General features: G+C 36.2%; 1 protein-coding gene across 12 annotated transcripts in view; it reads right to left on the minus strand.

Annotated features, from left to right (window-relative positions):
• Positions 1–18,280, minus strand: part of ryr3 (ryanodine receptor 3) — a 244,769-nt gene that overhangs the window by 74,217 nt on the left and 152,272 nt on the right. For all 12 annotated transcript variants that reach the window (XM_031891310.1, XM_031891309.1, XM_031891308.1 and 9 more), the window contains 12 exons: positions 16,784–16,873; positions 14,933–15,079; positions 13,651–13,713; positions 13,076–13,151; positions 10,950–11,073; positions 10,715–10,830; positions 8,777–8,844; positions 7,646–7,767; positions 5,014–5,063; positions 3,376–3,436; positions 2,797–3,035; positions 1,695–1,776 (listed from right to left, as the gene is read on the minus strand). In XM_031891310.1, coding sequence (XP_031747170.1) covers positions 1,695–1,776; positions 2,797–3,035; positions 3,376–3,436; positions 5,014–5,063; positions 7,646–7,767; positions 8,777–8,844; positions 10,715–10,830; positions 10,950–11,073; positions 13,076–13,151; positions 13,651–13,713; positions 14,933–15,079; positions 16,784–16,873 — 1,238 coding nt within the window. The remainder of the gene's footprint in view (positions 1–1,694; positions 1,777–2,796; positions 3,036–3,375; positions 3,437–5,013; positions 5,064–7,645; positions 7,768–8,776; positions 8,845–10,714; positions 10,831–10,949; positions 11,074–13,075; positions 13,152–13,650; positions 13,714–14,932; positions 15,080–16,783; positions 16,874–18,280) is intronic.

The raw sequence follows: 18,280 nt of genomic DNA on the forward strand, positions 1-18,280 counted from the left end.
CTCGCAAAATTTGTTTTTAAAAAAATCATTAATGAATCATACATTCATAACACGTACAGTCACAGTGATGACCCTTAACCTGTGATTCTGTAATGCATATCCATAGAGACTCTTATGCTTTTCTCCCTTTTTCAACTTCACCAGAATGCTGCCATCTGACACATTGTCTGGCCCAGTATACAGTCAGGACAAGCCGGCACAACTTAATAAATAAATATAAAAGTTGGAAGTCATGTGTCTATCACCTCAATAATGTCTGTGCCTCTGAGCAGCAGGAGAGTAGTGTAAGCAGAGGAAGCATCCCTGCTGTTCTCAGACACTGCTTTGTCCTATTTATAGAGTATTATCAGTGTAATATTAATGATACTCCTCTTATTGTGTTCAACTGCCATTTATATTCAGGATATTCAGTCTTCTTCAAAATATGTATCTCGGATATTTTCATTCATGGTGAGCTATTGTATCCTTTAAAATTGCGTAAAGCTCTCTTTTCATTTTGCCAAGTCATATGAAAGGCAATTCATAACCAATTCACTGTGCAGTCACTCAGCAACAATAGCCATAACAAAGAAAAAGAAAAATGCAGTATTATTGTCTGAAATCCACACCACAAACATTTTTTATTCTATTTGCCTTTGTTTACTGCTAGAGGAGTTGAATGAACAAAAAGAAGAGAATGGGAACACTTAGTAAGCCAATCTGCAGTGCAGCACAGCGCAGCGCCTAGCTATTCAGTGGCACCCCCAAAAGGTTGCAGAGGTTAATTACATGTCAGCAAGTCTGACAGTCCACTTTCTAGTCTTCATCACATCTGCATCTGCTTACTGTAATCTCTTGACACTGCTACACTCACAATTTTTACAGCTCTAATGTCACAAAAGCTCAGTGTGTTGTATATCATTACTGGGCTGTATACCATGAAGCTTTTCTTATTTTCTATTAACATGCCAAAATAAGTGAATATTTCTATTAATATTTTAAGATACCTTAAGCGTCACTAATTCCATTATGTTCTCATTTGTTAACCTACATTTAATGCCGAAAAATATTAGTGTCATATAACACAGTGCCAACAAAAACTTTATATACAGGCCAAACAGAGCATATATTGCAATATAAGCAATAAACCTTAAATTGTGTTTAAAGAACAAGTAAAGTTTTTTCCTATCTCTAAAATTACTCTAAATACTGCCCAGAATAACATCCTTTTTTCTCCCCCCAACTCATTTTCATGCAGATTCTTTATCACAAGCAGTTCAATTTCAGCTTTCTGCTACTTGCTAGTCTAACTTGAAGCTCTGCCCATTTTTTGCTGAACTCCTCTTCTATCTGGTCGAAGGGATGTCTACTGCACACTCTTGCTGCCTCTGCTTGAATGGAAGTCAGGCATGCACAGTAGGCACCTCGTTGACTACCTTCACAGTCGGAGAGAGAAGAAGAGCTCAGCAAAAAAAAGTGGGTGGAGCTTCAAGTCAGAAAAGGAAGTAGCAGAGAGAGCTGAAGCTGAGCTGCATGAGAATGAGTGCAGGGAGAAAAGTATGTTATTCTGGGGGCTGTATAGAGTCTTTTTAGGTACTTTTATGATAAATGTATGAAAATGTTTACAAACCAAATACTGTACCAAGTATCAACCTTTAAGAGTAATCTATCAATAAACTAATAAAACAGAAAAGGTCTAGCATCAGAGATTTTACCTTTCAACATAAATATTCTTTCCTGTTCCAAGGGCATAAAGACTACACAAAATTCGGTAACAGGAAACTTGTACATCATCCACTAAAAAAGAAGAGAAAAGACATAAGGGAAAGTGTTTCCATGTTTCATTATATATATTACTTTACTAGTTCATTTGACCGATTTTACTTTTAGAAAATGAGACCAGAGGAGCATAAAGAGGTACGGATATAAAAGGCAAAATCAGAGGGCTGCTCAAATAATTACATATCATGAACAGTACACTATAAAAAGAAGAAAATATAATTCTGAACAACATTCCAGTATACATTAATTGCAATTTTCCCTTGGTAAGGGAACAAAATGTTTAAAATTTTTTGTAAATGTAATTGCAGTTGAAAGCATTTTGTTATCTCCTACCTTGGAGCCAGCGTGTAGTGGGGATTTATATGTAAAATGGAGGAAGACGACCCCCACGGTCTGGGCACCCTGATTCCTCTATTGTTACCATTGTCTTGAATTTATTGTTCCAGCCCAGAGATTTAACATGCCTTCATAATTGTCCACATGAGCTGCCCATCTTGGATATTGTTTGTCATTGAAGTTGATGCTAATGACTGATGATTAAATTCTGATACAGAGTGTGCTGTTTCTGAACTGCCGTGTTATGTAAATGTGAATTACTATTTAGGTTTGTATTGTGTATATTAAACTAGGGGCGTATTTATTATTATTGGAGAAAAACTTAATGTAAATAAATTCAAATCTAATTGCACCAGTGATGTTTGCCTCCAGTATTAATAAATAATCTGACAACACTGAAGGGCATGTGCCCTAAATCAACAGAAAAGAAGGGGATCTACTGGGAGCATATTTCACAGATCTGTGGTTACCCTGGGCTACTAAAGAAGCCCAAAACACAACATATGAAATTTGTAGCTGCTTGCTTTGTTATGCTTTAGTTCATCTTTGTATGACATGATTAACTGTCATGCTTTGCAAGATTATATTTTTTTCTGTTACATCATTTTTGATGAATAGGAGAGAAGCAAGTGAGAAACATACAATGGTCTTACACAATAAATCAAAACCATGTAAGTAAGAAACATACAATGGACTTACACAATAAATCAACACCAAACTGGTGGCGAGCTACATGCTCAAAGATGGATGTCAGAATGGGCAGAAGCGCAACAGTGGTGTAGTTAATGTTCTGGGAAACTCCCTTCATTTGAGTCCTTGAGTGAGTAAACTTTCCCAGTTTCAGATTTTCCAAAGTTTTCTCCAAATCTTCAGCAGCATTTTCAAAAAATGCACGGACTCCTGCCTTTACCAGCTCAGATCCAGATTTCATAACTGTGCTGTAAAGGTAGGTAAAGTCTCACATTAATTGGGTTAAAATGTATAAAAAAAACTATTCAGAACTGTAATCAATTTTATGCCAGGCACAAAACATGAAGTAAAAATGTGCAATATAAGCATGATGCTTTATAACAATATAAATATATATATTTCAACGTACTGCATAATAACAAACATTGCCTATTATATGCATTATCTTCCCATGATCCTGCCATGATTCTGGAAGCCAGAATTATAAAGACTGCTTACAAACAAAGAAACATTCTTACTTTAGCATCAATATTTTTATTATTACTAGTGATCAAAAAAAAGTTTAAAGAAAAAAGTGCCAAAATTTACCGTGTGTCCAGTGTCTGAGCAAGAATGTGTAGGCAGCTCACCATTGTGGCAGAATCACTTCCTGCATTAAAGAATAAAGAGCTCAGCTCGTAGTATTGTGATTGTACTAAGACCCACCACAGGTAACATGGGAATATATCCCTGCTTAGGTAACATTTATTTGGTACCAAATAAGCACCCAAGAAAAATAAACTAAATGATACCTTTATTAATAAGATAATTATCTATAGAGAGATCCTACTAAGATGTGCAAAGCTGTTTAGCTGTGGCTTTTGGACTAGTATCATACACTGTGATTTCTCCATTGGCTAGCAGATTGCTGTTTTGTTAAATTAGTCTACCTTCCTATAATCAGGATTCACATTTAATACGCACAGATTCTCTAAACGAATACTACAATAGCAGTAAAAATAACCCTAGGAGTTTCAAGTGGTTATTTTTAAAGCATGGGAGAAGGTAAAAACTGCAAACCCCCCCCCCCCAAAAAAAAACTGCAAGTGCCATATTTATCATACTTTGTACTGCACTTTGTGCATGAATACAGTACTCCCTGCATTCAGTGTAGCTCTATACATGAAGGGAGGACAGAGGCACAGAGGGTAAATCCAGGGCTGCATTGCATCCGCTAGCACTGCAATCTGCACCTATTGGATTTTTTATCTAACGCAAAGTACAATTAGGATTACTAATAACTGGTGTGATTTTGCACTCAATAGTGCTATAGCAATACGTAAAATACCCCTTAAGTTGGTACAAGGAAGTAGTGAATTTTTATGAACACACCTATAATTGTGTGTGCTCAAAAATAGACACAACTGAGAGTGCATATTGATGCAATTCAGAATTTGTATCTAAAAAAGCTCATGTACTTCCACATTATAGCTAATGTGTCCATCCTGTTCTTATAATTGGTGCACTGTGCCTGCTGATGTTGGGGAACCCTGGAGGTACTAACACCCTGAATTTGTAGAAATTGACCCTGAGTCAATTTAAACTCACATACGGAGCAGTGGGGAGAGGTCCCTGTTGCTCTGTATGTGAGCTAAATTTTGGTGTGGCTTGGGCGGCATGCCGCACCCAAATTTGTGCCGCCATAGGCCTGGGCCTTTGGGGTCTTGCCACCAATCTGGGCCTGGGAACAGCAGACATGTGGCTAGTGAATCAGATGCACATGCCGATTTGCTTCAAAATGCAAGTTTGTCCAGTTTTATGCACTGGCTGCATTTGCAGCAGACAAAACTTAATTGCAATTACACCAGAATAATTGGGGGGAATGCTACAGTATGGGTGAATACATGGCACTTCCCAGCCAAAATTGCACTTTGCACAATGCACTTGCATTTGTAAATGACTCCTGATATGGTTTACTCTTGCATTTATCTATTTTAGCATGTAATGTGTTTCCTATATAAGTTGAGTGGACGAAGAAGATAATTGCTTTTCAAGAGGCCAAGCTGATGCAGCAGGTATAATATTAATCATGTCTAGAAGTACTATATATTCATAACTAATGATTTACACTTACGGTAATATCAAGAGCAGGGCACAGGCAAAAACCTCTAACATAAATTCACTTATTTGGTCAGAATTGGGCCCTGCCTAGAAATATTGCACTTGACCCAAACGACTGCCACTTACCAAAGAGAGAAATCCTATGTCTGACAAGAGCTGCCAGTTTGCAGAATAGACTGAAGTGGAAGAAAATGTGTACAGAGGGAAGCAGAGGGAAGAAAAGAAAAATGTAGCAGATTAGGAAAGATAGATACAGAGAATACTATTCAATAAAGCTGTGATATGCTAACATATCATTATCAGAATATAGCGCAAAAAGATGTGAAGAACAGCAAGAGTAATTGCCAAACTAACCAATGTTGTTAAACTATATCATCATTTATTTATATTAAACCAAGAATTTACACAGCAATTTATTATACAGGTATAGGAACTATTATCCAGAATGCTCAAGACCTGGAGTTTTCCAGATAATGGATCTTTCCATAATTTGAATCTCCATACATTAAGTCAACTAAAAAATCATTTAAACATTAAATAAACCCAATAGGATTGTCTTGGTTGGGATCAAGCTACTGTTTTATAATTACAGAGAAAAAGTAAATAATTTCTAAAAATTTTAATAAGTTGATTAAAATGAAGTCTGTGGATGACAACCTTCCCAAAATTCAGAACTTTCTAGATAACAGGTTACTGGATAACAGATCCCATACCTGTATTATGACAAAACAAAACGTTTTATACTAAATTTACAGATAATGGGATTACAGTATGTGTTAGTTTGTATAGCTAGCTCCTCAGGTCAACATTATCACAAATAGCCTATGCACAATTTGGTTGGTAATTTGAACAAGTAAGCAAAATACTTGACAAGTCCACTTTTAATGAATTATCTTAGTGACAGGACTATGTGCAGAATAACTCTAACTGGTGGATTTTACAACTTTAAAGGAGAAGGAAAGGTAAAAACTAAGTAAGCTTTATCAGAAAGGTCTATCCTTTCTGATCCTTTCTAGTCCTCTATCAAAAGAAACACAGGATTTCTTGTCTCCTTTTTTGGGAACATGTTCTTCGGTATCAGACTTCCTCTCTTTTAGGGCTCCTTCAGGTTTTGGGCTTGAGTATGCTCAGTTCTCTCCCCCTCCCTTATCCTGCTCCCCCCTCCCATAACAATGCATAAGAACTCACTTACCCCACCCTTAGGAATGTGTGATATGAGCTTCCAACGGCTATAACTGCAGCAGGAAGCTACCAAGACCAAACTAAAATGGCAGCTGCTATCAGAGGGAGCTTCTAGGGCTCTTTACTCAGGTATAGTAAAGCTTTCTGCTGAATAAATATAGCATTCTAGGTGGCACTAATGTGGGAAATCTATTGGCAGTAAAATGCCACAATGACTTTCCTTCTCCTTTAAGAAGTTAAGAATCCATGCAATTCTTTGTCTAGAGATGGCCCTCAAACCATGTGGCAAAGAAGCTTTGCCATTCATGTCTTCTGAGTGATTAACTGGTGTGCAAATGCACTACAATGTTATTGGCCAAAACATCCAATAGTCATATGAATATATGGTTCATTAGGAAATTTACTCTACTAAATTTACAAGTGTATTCTCACATTTAAGAGATACTTTATGTAAATGTTTACAGCTGATCAGTTTGTGTACTTTATTCATGTATAAATATATATTAAATATATTGTTAAGAGTTCTTGGCAAAGGTTCTAAGTTTTTTTACAAAGATCCTGATGAATGCTGGAAAGTTTGCTTGTTCGCTCTATAGAATATGTTTTCTAACACCCAAGCAGTACATTTATTGTGTTGCAGAATGCACCTCTTAGGTAGAATGGTAAACATCCAGCCTGATACAGGGCTGAGAGTACAAACACATTCTGCAGGAGCTCATCTTGCAGCTGCTGAAAATGCAGCCATTCCAGAAACATGTGATAAATGAAATGTCAATTTAATAAAAACCATCAAATCATGTCAAATGCACCACAGGTGCTAAATTGCTGTTAAAACAAGACTCATACTGAACAGTAATTTTGTTAACACCAAGAAAAACTGTGCATCAACTAAAACAACAACAGATCCATTATTTAAAATAAAATAAATATAGTTGTGTAGTCCAAAAGGGTTACAAGTTCTCTTGCATTCAATGGCAGTATTCCATATTAATTCCATGCTGCGTCATACAGTATGTGTCTAAGATTTCATGTGTGTCTAGCAGTGGCCTTGTAACCATCTGTTCCTGGAGTGGCTTAATGAGGAGGAAGTGAAAGTCCTGGAGTGGACTAGTCAAATAGAAAAATTGGCAGGATTTGAAATGCACATTGCGCAGGTTAACCCAAAACAACTTGTCTCAACAAGTTTCAAAAATAGTCAAATTTAAACAGTATCATGGAAAATTGATAGCAATGTCCGCAAAAACACATATGCCTGTTAATTAATACCAGACTGCATATGTCATGTTACTTGATTTTTAGCAGTGAGTGGGTGTTTACATATATCCTTTCAGAATATACACATGCACGATGCCAAGGATGCATTGATATGGCTGGTAATCAGATAAAAGTTTCATTATTAGAATTTATTGCAGTTATATTCATCACCATATGTCTAAAAAAAAAAAAGCACAAAGTAAAGTATTACATAGTCAGAGTTTCAAACTGAAATCTTGTGAATGTGAATGAGGAAATGCATTGGAGCATCACCAGTGCACAAAGGGCCTTGGACTTAAAGGCACAAGCTTCTATTACATACCTCGCTACCATTTCTTTCTCTTTGTTAGAGGCGTAGCCACTGCTGCTCAAAGTTTTTGTTGGTGAGGAAAGAAAATACAGACAGTGGTTCTTAAAGTACTGGTCAACAAGGGGTAGGAGAACCTGAAACACAATGGAAAGTCATTAGCAAATATGACCAAAATCACATTTTCAGAAACTTAATCCTTAGAAGCTTAAGAAATATAAGTGATGAAGTCAGATATCAACATGTAATAGACTCAAGGCAACATAAAAAGATAACACAATTCCCAGTCCATGCAGAGTGTTTCCTTCATTCTGGGAGCCAATTATTTCCTATTCTCTAATATTCCTAGAACAGATTCTCTAGTAAGGCATTTAGTGGGTCATGACAAAGTGTTCTCAGAGTGCCATTTCTAAACCTTAGGCTAGAACTATGAATGATAGATTGCACTCATCATTACTGCAGAACACATCATTCAGCTGTTGCCTTTTTGAGATACAAAGTAATCAAGGCAATACATCAAGCACAACTGAGGTTAAATGGGGGTTTTACAATGAAATGCTTTTATCTTCCCCTTCTCTTTATAGGCTATGACCAAACATCCTAGCCCTTTTGCCTGCTCTCAACCTTTTTCAGCTTTTCTTGGCCATTCCTCTAATAACATCAGGCCATACAATCAAAATAATGAGAAGGTCATCACACTGGCAAAAATCAACAGCATGTGGTCTGCTAAGATTATGCAACAAGCAGAAGTAATGATGTTTACACTCACAGATCAGGAGAACTCCTAGGCAAGGTATATCATTTAACATACATATATTACTTCCATTATCCAGATAGTAACACTGAAAAAACTGTGAGAGTGACTTTAAAGAATAAAAATGACAAAAAAATTCTAAAAATATAGTAATTCCATGGATCTTTATAGGGCCATCATAAGAAACTTATTAGTCCACCTGAGCCATTTGGGGATGAAAGGGATAAGTGTATTAGTATACCACCCATTAACTGCCCTGAATCATCAGTTATAAAACTAGGTGAGATGCAGCTACCTTGATTAATAATAACTAGTAACCACCTCTAAACTGAGTGACACTGTCAGAAGAATAGATAGTAGCTTGCTACTAATGTATAATGTTAAACACTTACTTTAGCAAAAAATTTAATCTCTTGCTCATGAGGGGACTTCTCAGATTTACCACTGCTAACAACAGCCTCTGTTTAAAAAGAAGCAAACAGGTAACAGGTTGTATTAGTGTCATATTTGGATAATTTCTCAAATAATGTCTGGGTATATAGCTAAAATCCACATGATATTCTTTTTGTGCAATGAAGGATACTTGATTTAATAGGTGCAAAGTTTGCTACAGGTCTAATCACCTATAGCAACCAATTAACAGGAAGCATTTACTGATCCCCTATTTAAATACTAGCATCTTATAGGTTAATATAGGTTACTGCACCTGGATAAACTTAGTGCCTTTTACTGTATATGGGATTTATGTCATCTATATCTAAAAAACATTACAAACAATCACATTTTTTGTGTATATTTTTGTAGGATGCCCAAGACCTCCTGAGCTGAGTCTAGAGATTTATTAGTCAATATAATGATTGGAAAGGGGTGGTTCTTCCTCTTTGGCCTTCATCTTTTGACCCAGGTGGATGTGTCTGGGGAGCCTTGTGTCAGTAAAGAATTCTGCCTTAGAACACAAAAATTTTAGAAAAAGGCAAGGGACAGGGACCCCCTGAAAGAGGTTTAGTTGGATATAGGGCTAGCTGTGACAGGAAAATGTGCTAGGAACAAAAGGTAGTAAAGGAAAGCTAGAAAGAGCAGTTTTGTGCTCCACCAAAGGAAAAGCTGGAGTTAGTGCATTGACCACAGTATTGAATAGGGTTAAAGGCATAGCATCTTGCTCCCTGAACCATTTCTGCTGAAGGTATTAAGACCACTTGCTGGTAGCCCTAAAGGAGTTTCTTACAGTTGTTTGTGAGGCTCCCTCGAGGAAATTAGAGTCCAGGCCAACAGTTTCCTGTCTAGTAATTCCAAAGCGGTGCCACATTGCTTTGTTCTGTCTTGAATATATTTGTCTGCTTATCTGATACTGTAAGTAAACCCTGTGGTTTACCCCTTCTGGTGTAGTTCACAGAAGTGAAGTGTGTAGTTCAATGCAGTGGACTGGGGGAAGAGTGTATCGGGGGCCAAACAATGAACTCTCTGATGCTTTGTTCATTAGCAGATCCTGCCAGAGAGCATAGAGCCATCTTTTTAGATTAGAGGAAAGAAATATTATTTCCCTTTTAAAGCCAATTATAGAAACTTCGGATGGGCTCTTTCATCTTTCTCTAGATCAGCTAGACATTTGGACAAAAAGTTGAATTTGATACGTGTTCTGGATAATGGGTCACATACCTGTATTACAGTTTCGTGCCCCTTTTACAATTATAAAAGCTGCAGAGGTGCATTTACCTTTGTTTTTACTTACCCACTCTCAGGTGCTATGTTGTATTTTTGGTTTTGTCTTTTAGCTCTTTGTATTGGATTGCTGGCGTCACAATAAATTCTGAGCTAAATTTCTACTGTTATCATTGTATGTATGTATGTATGTATGTATATTTTATTTATAAAGCGCTACTTATGTACGCAGCGCTGTACAGTAGAATACATTAATACAAACAGGGGGTTAATAAGATAATAGATAAATACAAAGTATAACAATAAATACAAATAAATACAAGATACAGTTGCAATAAGTTAAGAGTCAAAGACAAAGGATGGAGGTCCCTGCCCCGTAGAGCTTTAAATACCTCTCTATGTCTGTCTGCCTGTCTATCTATCTATCATCTCTATCTATCTATCCATCTAATCTATTCTCTAGCCTGGTGCCTGATGGCTAGGCTAAGTAGGACCCTAAGAAACAGATAATATATATTTCAAACCAGAGGACTTCAAAAAAGAACATTAAATCAAAGTGGTGAAATAAAATCGAAGACCACCTGCAAACTATATTGGAACATTCCTGTCTGCAACATACATTACTTTCAAGCCAGACTTGGAAGCAAAGTCGATAAAGCATTATAGCTCACCTAAGTGTGCAATGAACTCCTGTGCAGAGTCCACATAATGAAGAACTTTTTTGAGAAACTTAAAGGCAAATCTTTTTTCCATGGAAGATGCATCGAGCTCCATATCTTTCAGTCCTCTAATTATGATCACAAAACAGAATGCGACATTAGTCCAGAGAATGCCAAACAATACACATACAACTTTCTGAAAGAGGCCGTCTATCACTAAGAACTGATCAAATAAATACATTACTACCTGGATATGGCATAGCCATTTACTTGAAGGAACTTGAACAGCTCCTGAGCTTTCTCACGATCTCGAGCCTTCTCCTTTGCAGTTAAGGTATCATAAGGCACCAGTAATGGATGGCTACCTCCACCTGAAGGAAGTTGCAAATGTTTATCTGCTGAGGTACTCTTTATACATCCAAATGCTGAAGAATGCTCATAAATGGAAATCCACACATTAAAGGAGTGAATTATCAACATTCAAATTTGAATTTTTTTTAATGATTTGAGTTTTTTGTGCTAAAATTATGGTTCAAAAAACTTGAATGTCTGTTATTTAGTAAGTGTAAAAAAAACCCATAAATGCGAATGTAAAAATTTGGCAGCTAAAAGATGGCAACTTCATTTAGAAGTCAATGGGAGTTGTCCTAGACAAAGTAAAGGCATATTTTCAATTTGAGATATTTTTGGTTTTTGAATATTAATAAATAAGCAAGCATTAATAAATAAGCGAGCATTTAAGTTTATTCGAATTAGAAAAAAACTCTTGAATTCTCAAACTCAAAAACTGATGAGCCCATTTGCAAATGTATATGTTTGGGTTTCCATGGCTTGAACAAGGTTTTTCTGTTAGACACTGTATATATATATATATACAAAAAAGAAGAGAACTTCATTTGGTGACTTTGGCATTAAAATATAACCTTTAATTTCATTAAGTTAAAAAAGATAATCAATCTAAAATTAGGATCCACCAGAACTCCGAAAAATCAATGATTCATTAAAAACAATTCATTTATGATGAGTGCGGATAATTTCAATATCTATAATTTCACTATTTCAATCCCAATTATTAGATTATTTCTCACAATTCATTTGGGATCCAGCGAAAATAAATAAATAAATAAATACTACTAATTCCACTCTCAGGAGCGCTTATGCTTAAATAATTAATTAATTATTCTATTTACAGCCAAATTTAATATGGGAGATAATTCATTAGGGATAAATTCCACGACATTATTCTCATTTAGTTACATATGATAGGAGATTCATAAGTATTCGCAGGGTGGGAAATCATATCCAGTGAGGCAAACACCAGTTTGTTAACTGGTGTTTGCCTCACTGGATATGATTTCCCACCCTGCGAATACTTATGAATCTCCTATCATATGTAACTAAATGAGAATAATGTCGTGGAATTTATCCCTAATGAATTATCTCCCATATTAAATTTGGCTGTAAATAGAATAATTAATTAATTATTTAAGCATAAGCGCTCCTGAGAGTGGAATTAGTAGTATTTATTTATTTATTTATTTTCGCTGGATCCCAAATGAATTGTGAGAAATAATCTAATAATTGGGATTGAAATAGTGAAATTATAGATATTGAAATTATCCGCACTCATCATAAATGAATTGTTTTTAATGAATCATTGATTTTTCGGAGTTCTGGTGGATCCTAATTTTAGATTGATTATCTTTTTTAACTTAATGAAATTAAAGGTTATATTTTAATGCCAAAGTCACCAAATGAAGTTCTCTTCTTTTTTGTATATATAAATTAATAAGGTAGTAAATACCAGGTGTTCGGCAACAATGAATTTTTGAAGCTAATTGATAAATTGTGAGACACTGTATATAACCTTGGTTTTTAGCTTTAAAGGGAAAATATACCCCCTTCTAAAAATTAATTAGAACATTGCTTGAAAATAATCAAATTGTATTTTGGGTTTAGTGCACCTGTTAGGGTGTTCTACTTTATTACAACTCTAGGATTTATTAGCTGGAAATGTATTTCCCAGAAAGTATGAAAATATAAGTGCTACTTAAAAGGTATTTTTTTACAAATTTCCTTTTGACTGTAATAATAAACCAGTAACATGTTCTTAATGGCAACTAAGTTGTATAAATCCATGTTGTGGCAAAACATTCCCAATTTTTTAAGTTGTGTTAAGAAATGGTGAACCAAATTACTAAAGTTCCTCCTATCCAGATAATGATAGGTCCCATGCTTCCTAGATAATAGATAAAATACCTGTATTGCTTGTGTATATAAGCTGGCAGTTCGCACATTTACACCATAAACTCTCTGTTTTGTGCAGACATGCCAAATTATGTTACATTTAAAAACATCAAGGGTGTGTCTGACCTTTGCTCTCCAGTTCCATCTTCTTTTTTTTAGCCCAAATGTTGTGGTAGTTTTCTGCCATCACTTCAACCATTCCCTGCATAGAACCAGAAATCAGAGCTAAAGGTTTTGCAAAAAACAGTTTCTTCTTAATTCAGTGATGATTTTGCATTTGAAAATTACACAAACTCTAAAGAAGGGAGGTTAAGTGGAACACTGTCTCAGATCTATAGTAATGTGCTCTGGTTCACACCAGATTAAAATTTCCACTTGATAAAATTCATCTGTTTCCACCTAATTTAATAAAACCTTGACAAATATTTCTCAAAACAAGAAACATTCCTTGCTAAAAGATATAATCTCTGTCTGCAAACATTGTGTGCAGTGTAGCCATATTAGGAAAAAAAACTAAAATTCCTTTACCAGAGATTAAGAAATTCTACATATACAGTTCTACCAGAACCCAAAATTGTTTTGGCATATTAACCATACAAAACAGTATCTGAAAATGAGTGTCCTACAGACACACAAGCTACTGAGGCTATCTTTTTGATCAGTAGAAAAGGATTATAAATGGTATAAACAGAAAAACAAACCTGTAGTTCCCTGGAAAGGACAACATTGCTCAGATCCTGTGGAGCAGGGTTATATCCATTTCCCTGTAAAATACACAAAAAGAGCAGTTATTCAAGTAGTAAAAAAAGGTAAATCTCAATAAATCTCAAAAATGGTCCATGCAAAATCAATGAGCAAATTACCTGTTACCTGCACAAATTATACTTTTAAAAAGTATGCAGAATGGTGGACAAGTGTTTTATATATATATATATATATATATATATATATATATATATATATATATATATATATACACACACATACAGGTATCGGACCCCTTATCCGGAAACCCGTTATCCAGAAATTTCCGAATTACGGAAAGCCTGTCTCCCATAGACTCCATTTTAATCAAATAATTCAGAATTTTAAAACTGATTTCCTTTTTCTCTGTAGTAATAAAACAGTACCTTGTACTTGATCCCAACTAAGCTATAAATAATCCTTATTGGATGCAAAACAATCCTATTGGGGTTAATTAATTTTTTATTGATTTTTTAGCAGACTTAAGGCATGGAGATCCAAATTACGGAAAGACCCCTTATCCAGAATACCCTTGGTCCCGAGCATTCTGGATAATGGGTCCTATACCTGTATATATATATATATATATATTACATAACTGCATACCAAATGTTTGTGCAGTTCACAATACAATGTGTGCAATACTATTATAATTTGTGTGTACACAAGCATTCAATTTAAGGTGGGAATACACTAAAAGATCCGCTCATTTAGTAAGGTCAGCAAATGAGTGGATCTTTCCTGATATGCCCACCTTGGCTTAAGGGCCAAATGATCAAATCACATTGATGGGATATAGGCCGAAAGGATTTTGAAACCTGCCCAAATTACATCTAGCAGATTTTCGGACAGATATCAGTTTGGTAGGTCAGTCTGAGGGCCGGTCTGTTGGTGGTTTTTATCGGCCTGTGTATGGCCACTTTTAGAAGGACCAGTGTCAGCAAGGTATAAGGCTTAGGACACATATGCTGAATTTGTTTCTGGTTATGTATACAGTAGGCTCAGTTTCAATTTTCATAGTAAACAACACTTATGCACCTGCTTTTCAGTTACGTGGCCAGATGTAGATCTGTGGGTTAAAGTATTTAATTGCCCACTTTTTCAAGTGATGCTGTATAAGAAGTCCAGTATATAAGCACATAAAATAATTCCTTGGCCTGCCAAGGATACATAGTTTTTATGCTTAGTTGATAATGTACATACTTGTTCATATTGTATATGAACATGGCTATTATATACCTGGCTAGACTGTGATATGCTGCGCATCTTCTCATTTTCACGATGCAATGCCAAAGCTTCTCCTTCTTTTGTCCGTTCCACACTCCAGCCCATTGCTAACATAGTTTTCACAGACTCTCTTAAAGGCCAGCGGTAAATTTCCTTCTCCTGTTAAAAATCAGGTATGATTATTATTATAACTCTTTAGTAGACCGGTAATCGTAATGCAAATTTTTCTCTCTCTCTCTACAGTGTTATTTGGAAAATTGCAGGTATAAAATGACAGAGAATAAACTAAGATTTTTTTACATTTTTGTTTCCTCACTGTAATTTCCCATATGTTGTATATGTGCTGTACAAACATTTAGCTTATTCAGTTCAGCATGAATGCAGAAGGACATTAGGGGTAATCTACTATTTCCCCCGGCAGAAGTGCTAAGGGACTTAGTACTTATTCACAGAGCACTTCTGCTTGGAGAAATTAATGCATTGTGCACCTTTCACCACATGCAAAATCCAGTGTTAGTAGCACAGAGCAGCATCAGGGGGACTGTGTACTTTGCCGCTACCCCTGCCTAACTTGTATGCAGACTGTGATGTCCATGCATTTGTCAGACAAACACCATTGAAACATCTTGGTTTGTCAGTATGCAATGGTGTATTGGCCATGACTGTTCAAGATATAGTAATATCATAGTAAGGCATTTTATGTGAATACTAGCATTACTATGGCACTTACAGATAAGTTAGGAAGGCAGATTTTCAAACTACAATGAATTAAACACTGCCTGGTCAGTCATAACTCCATATGGTTTATAAGTTTTACTTCAAACAGCCCAGAAACAAGAGCAATTAAATTGGTGTTATATACCAATACTGGGCAAATTTGTACTTGGACATTAATTATAGAAAATTAAATGCCATGGGTAACTACACATGTTAAAAGTGGCAAAACTGGTTAACCAAAAACTGCACTCATTTTTGCTATCATACAATATTATTCTTTGCATGTTGTTTTGATATTTAATAATGCTGAGCCAACAATTTGATCCAACAAACCTTTTGAAGAATTACAATCACTTTGCATGTTGGGAAGTTGATGTTGAGCAATTTTACCAATTACCTTTGTTTTTAAAATGATACCAATTCAAGATCTGTATGCCATTTATCTTCAAAATATTTGTGATCCCTAAGATATTCCTTGCCTAACCTGGTTGACATGTAATTCACTAAACATTTCACTTTAATCACACTGTAAATGCTAAAACTGTTTCTAATAAATACAGAGGGCAATTTAAACCTGATCATCTTTTAAATCAAAATAATTTATATGACAAAATAAAATAAGTTAATGTTCTTTGTCAGTCTGAATGTAATTCACCCTTTTTATTGCACTATGACCTCTTGGGGATCCCTATGCAATGCCCTATGCAATAACAGAACAGATTATTTCTATCTAGTTTTAATAGGGATGCACGGAATCCAGGATTCGGTTTGGGATTCGGGCCGAATCTAGCCTTTTTTTGAAGGATTCTGTTTCGGCCGGACCGAATTAGCATAAATTAGCATCTGCTAATTGGCATTCGAAAGGGTTAAATTGTAGGGGGGAAAACTTTCGCTGCGCGCACCAATTTTTAACCCTTCCCAGTCCTAATTAGCATATGTTAATTAGGATTCGGATTCGCTTCGGGATTTGTCAGAATCCGTTGGGGTGGGTTCGGAGCACCCCTAATTTTTATAGTGAATAATATATGAGATCTTAACTCACAGGGCAAGTTTCCAGCTTAATCCCAACCAGAACTGGAGAGTGTGTGTGTGTGTGTCAAAAAATGCAAATAAAAAAGGAAAGAATGAAAACTCCATCTCACTCCCCTTTTCTGACAGTGTCTTGAATGGTCGCAACAGTGGGTGAGTTTTCATGTTCTCATCAAGGGACAGTCCATATTTCCAGCCACTGTGGATCTGAATAGACAGGGATACAGCTGAATCAGATGTTAAAGCATTTTTTAAAAAGTCACTACTGCTTATGATCTACATTTGCAGGGATGAGTGTTTAAAAAAACATTGTGAGCTTAAAAACATTACAATATGTGTTTTATTTGTCTAAAGGTCTTGTTTAGACAATATATGCCATGTATCAATTCATGTATCAATTTTAAAATGAACACTAATGGTCATAAGTGTAAATTATTTATAGAAAATTAATTTCCTCTTTTCACTCTAAATTAAAAATCCTAGTCATTGTTTAGTGTGCAAATGTGTTGTTCATAATAAGTACTGGCTTGATTTCCTTCTCAGTGTCTTTTCTTTATTACGACCTGCTTCCTTTCATTAATCTGTTGATCATGAACCACACAACTGCTGTGCTCCAAAGGTTTTATTCACACCTTTGCTTAATCAGGAACAAAACAAAAATGAAATCATTGTTGTTACTTAAAACTTTGTAACATGTACCCTAGCACAACATGACAGAGGGAAATTAGAAAAAGTTAGTGAATTAAAAGTTATGCTCTGTAGTAGCAATAAAAACGAGGATTAGCACAGGTAGGCCTTATACTGTATATGTGCGTGGCGCAGTGGCACACTTACACCCCTTCCTTACCCCTCCAACTCCCCACCCACTAGCTTCCCTTGCTCCCTGCCCACTTGCTCTCAGGTAGGAGAATGGTGGGGGGAAGAAATACCCAAACTTATTTTACAATAATTAGCTTACTGAAAACAGCTAACCATTTCTTCAAAGGATTTTTATTTTAATCTTCTATGTGCATGTACAATTTAACAGCACTCTAAGGGGCCCATTCATTAAAGCACAAATTTTCGCTGGTTAAAAGCACGATTGGAAATAATTTGCAGTAACCACGATAATTTCTGATGTGCGAAAATTCTTTTCACAGTCGTACAAAAATATTGTGGTTGCGATCTGAAAGTCATAAAATTTTCAGATCCGAGCGGCACAAAAACCTTCAATGCATGATTTTGGAAGCCTCCCATAGGACTCAATGGCACTCTGCAGCTCCAACCCGGCCCAAGGAAAGTCTCCCATAGGGCTCAATGGCACTCTGCAGCTCCAACCCGGCCCAAGGAAAGTCTCCCATAGGGCTCAATGGCACTCTGCAGCTCCAACCTGGCCCAAGGAAAGCCTCCCATAGGGCTCAATGGCACTCTGCAGCTCCAACCCGGCCCAAGGAAAGTCTCCCATAGGGCTCAATGGCACTCTGCAGCTCCAACCTGGCCCAAGGAAAGTCTCCCATAGGGCTCAATGGCACTCTGCAGCTCCAACCCGGCCCAAGGAAAGCCTCCCATAGGACTCAATGGCACTCTGCAGCTCCAACCCGGCCCAAGGAAAGTCTCCCATAGGGCTCAATGGCA

Source organism: Xenopus tropicalis, chromosome 8 (genome assembly GCF_000004195.4).
Source record: "Xenopus tropicalis strain Nigerian chromosome 8, UCB_Xtro_10.0, whole genome shotgun sequence".
Taxonomy (NCBI): Eukaryota; Metazoa; Chordata; class Amphibia; order Anura; family Pipidae; genus Xenopus; species Xenopus tropicalis.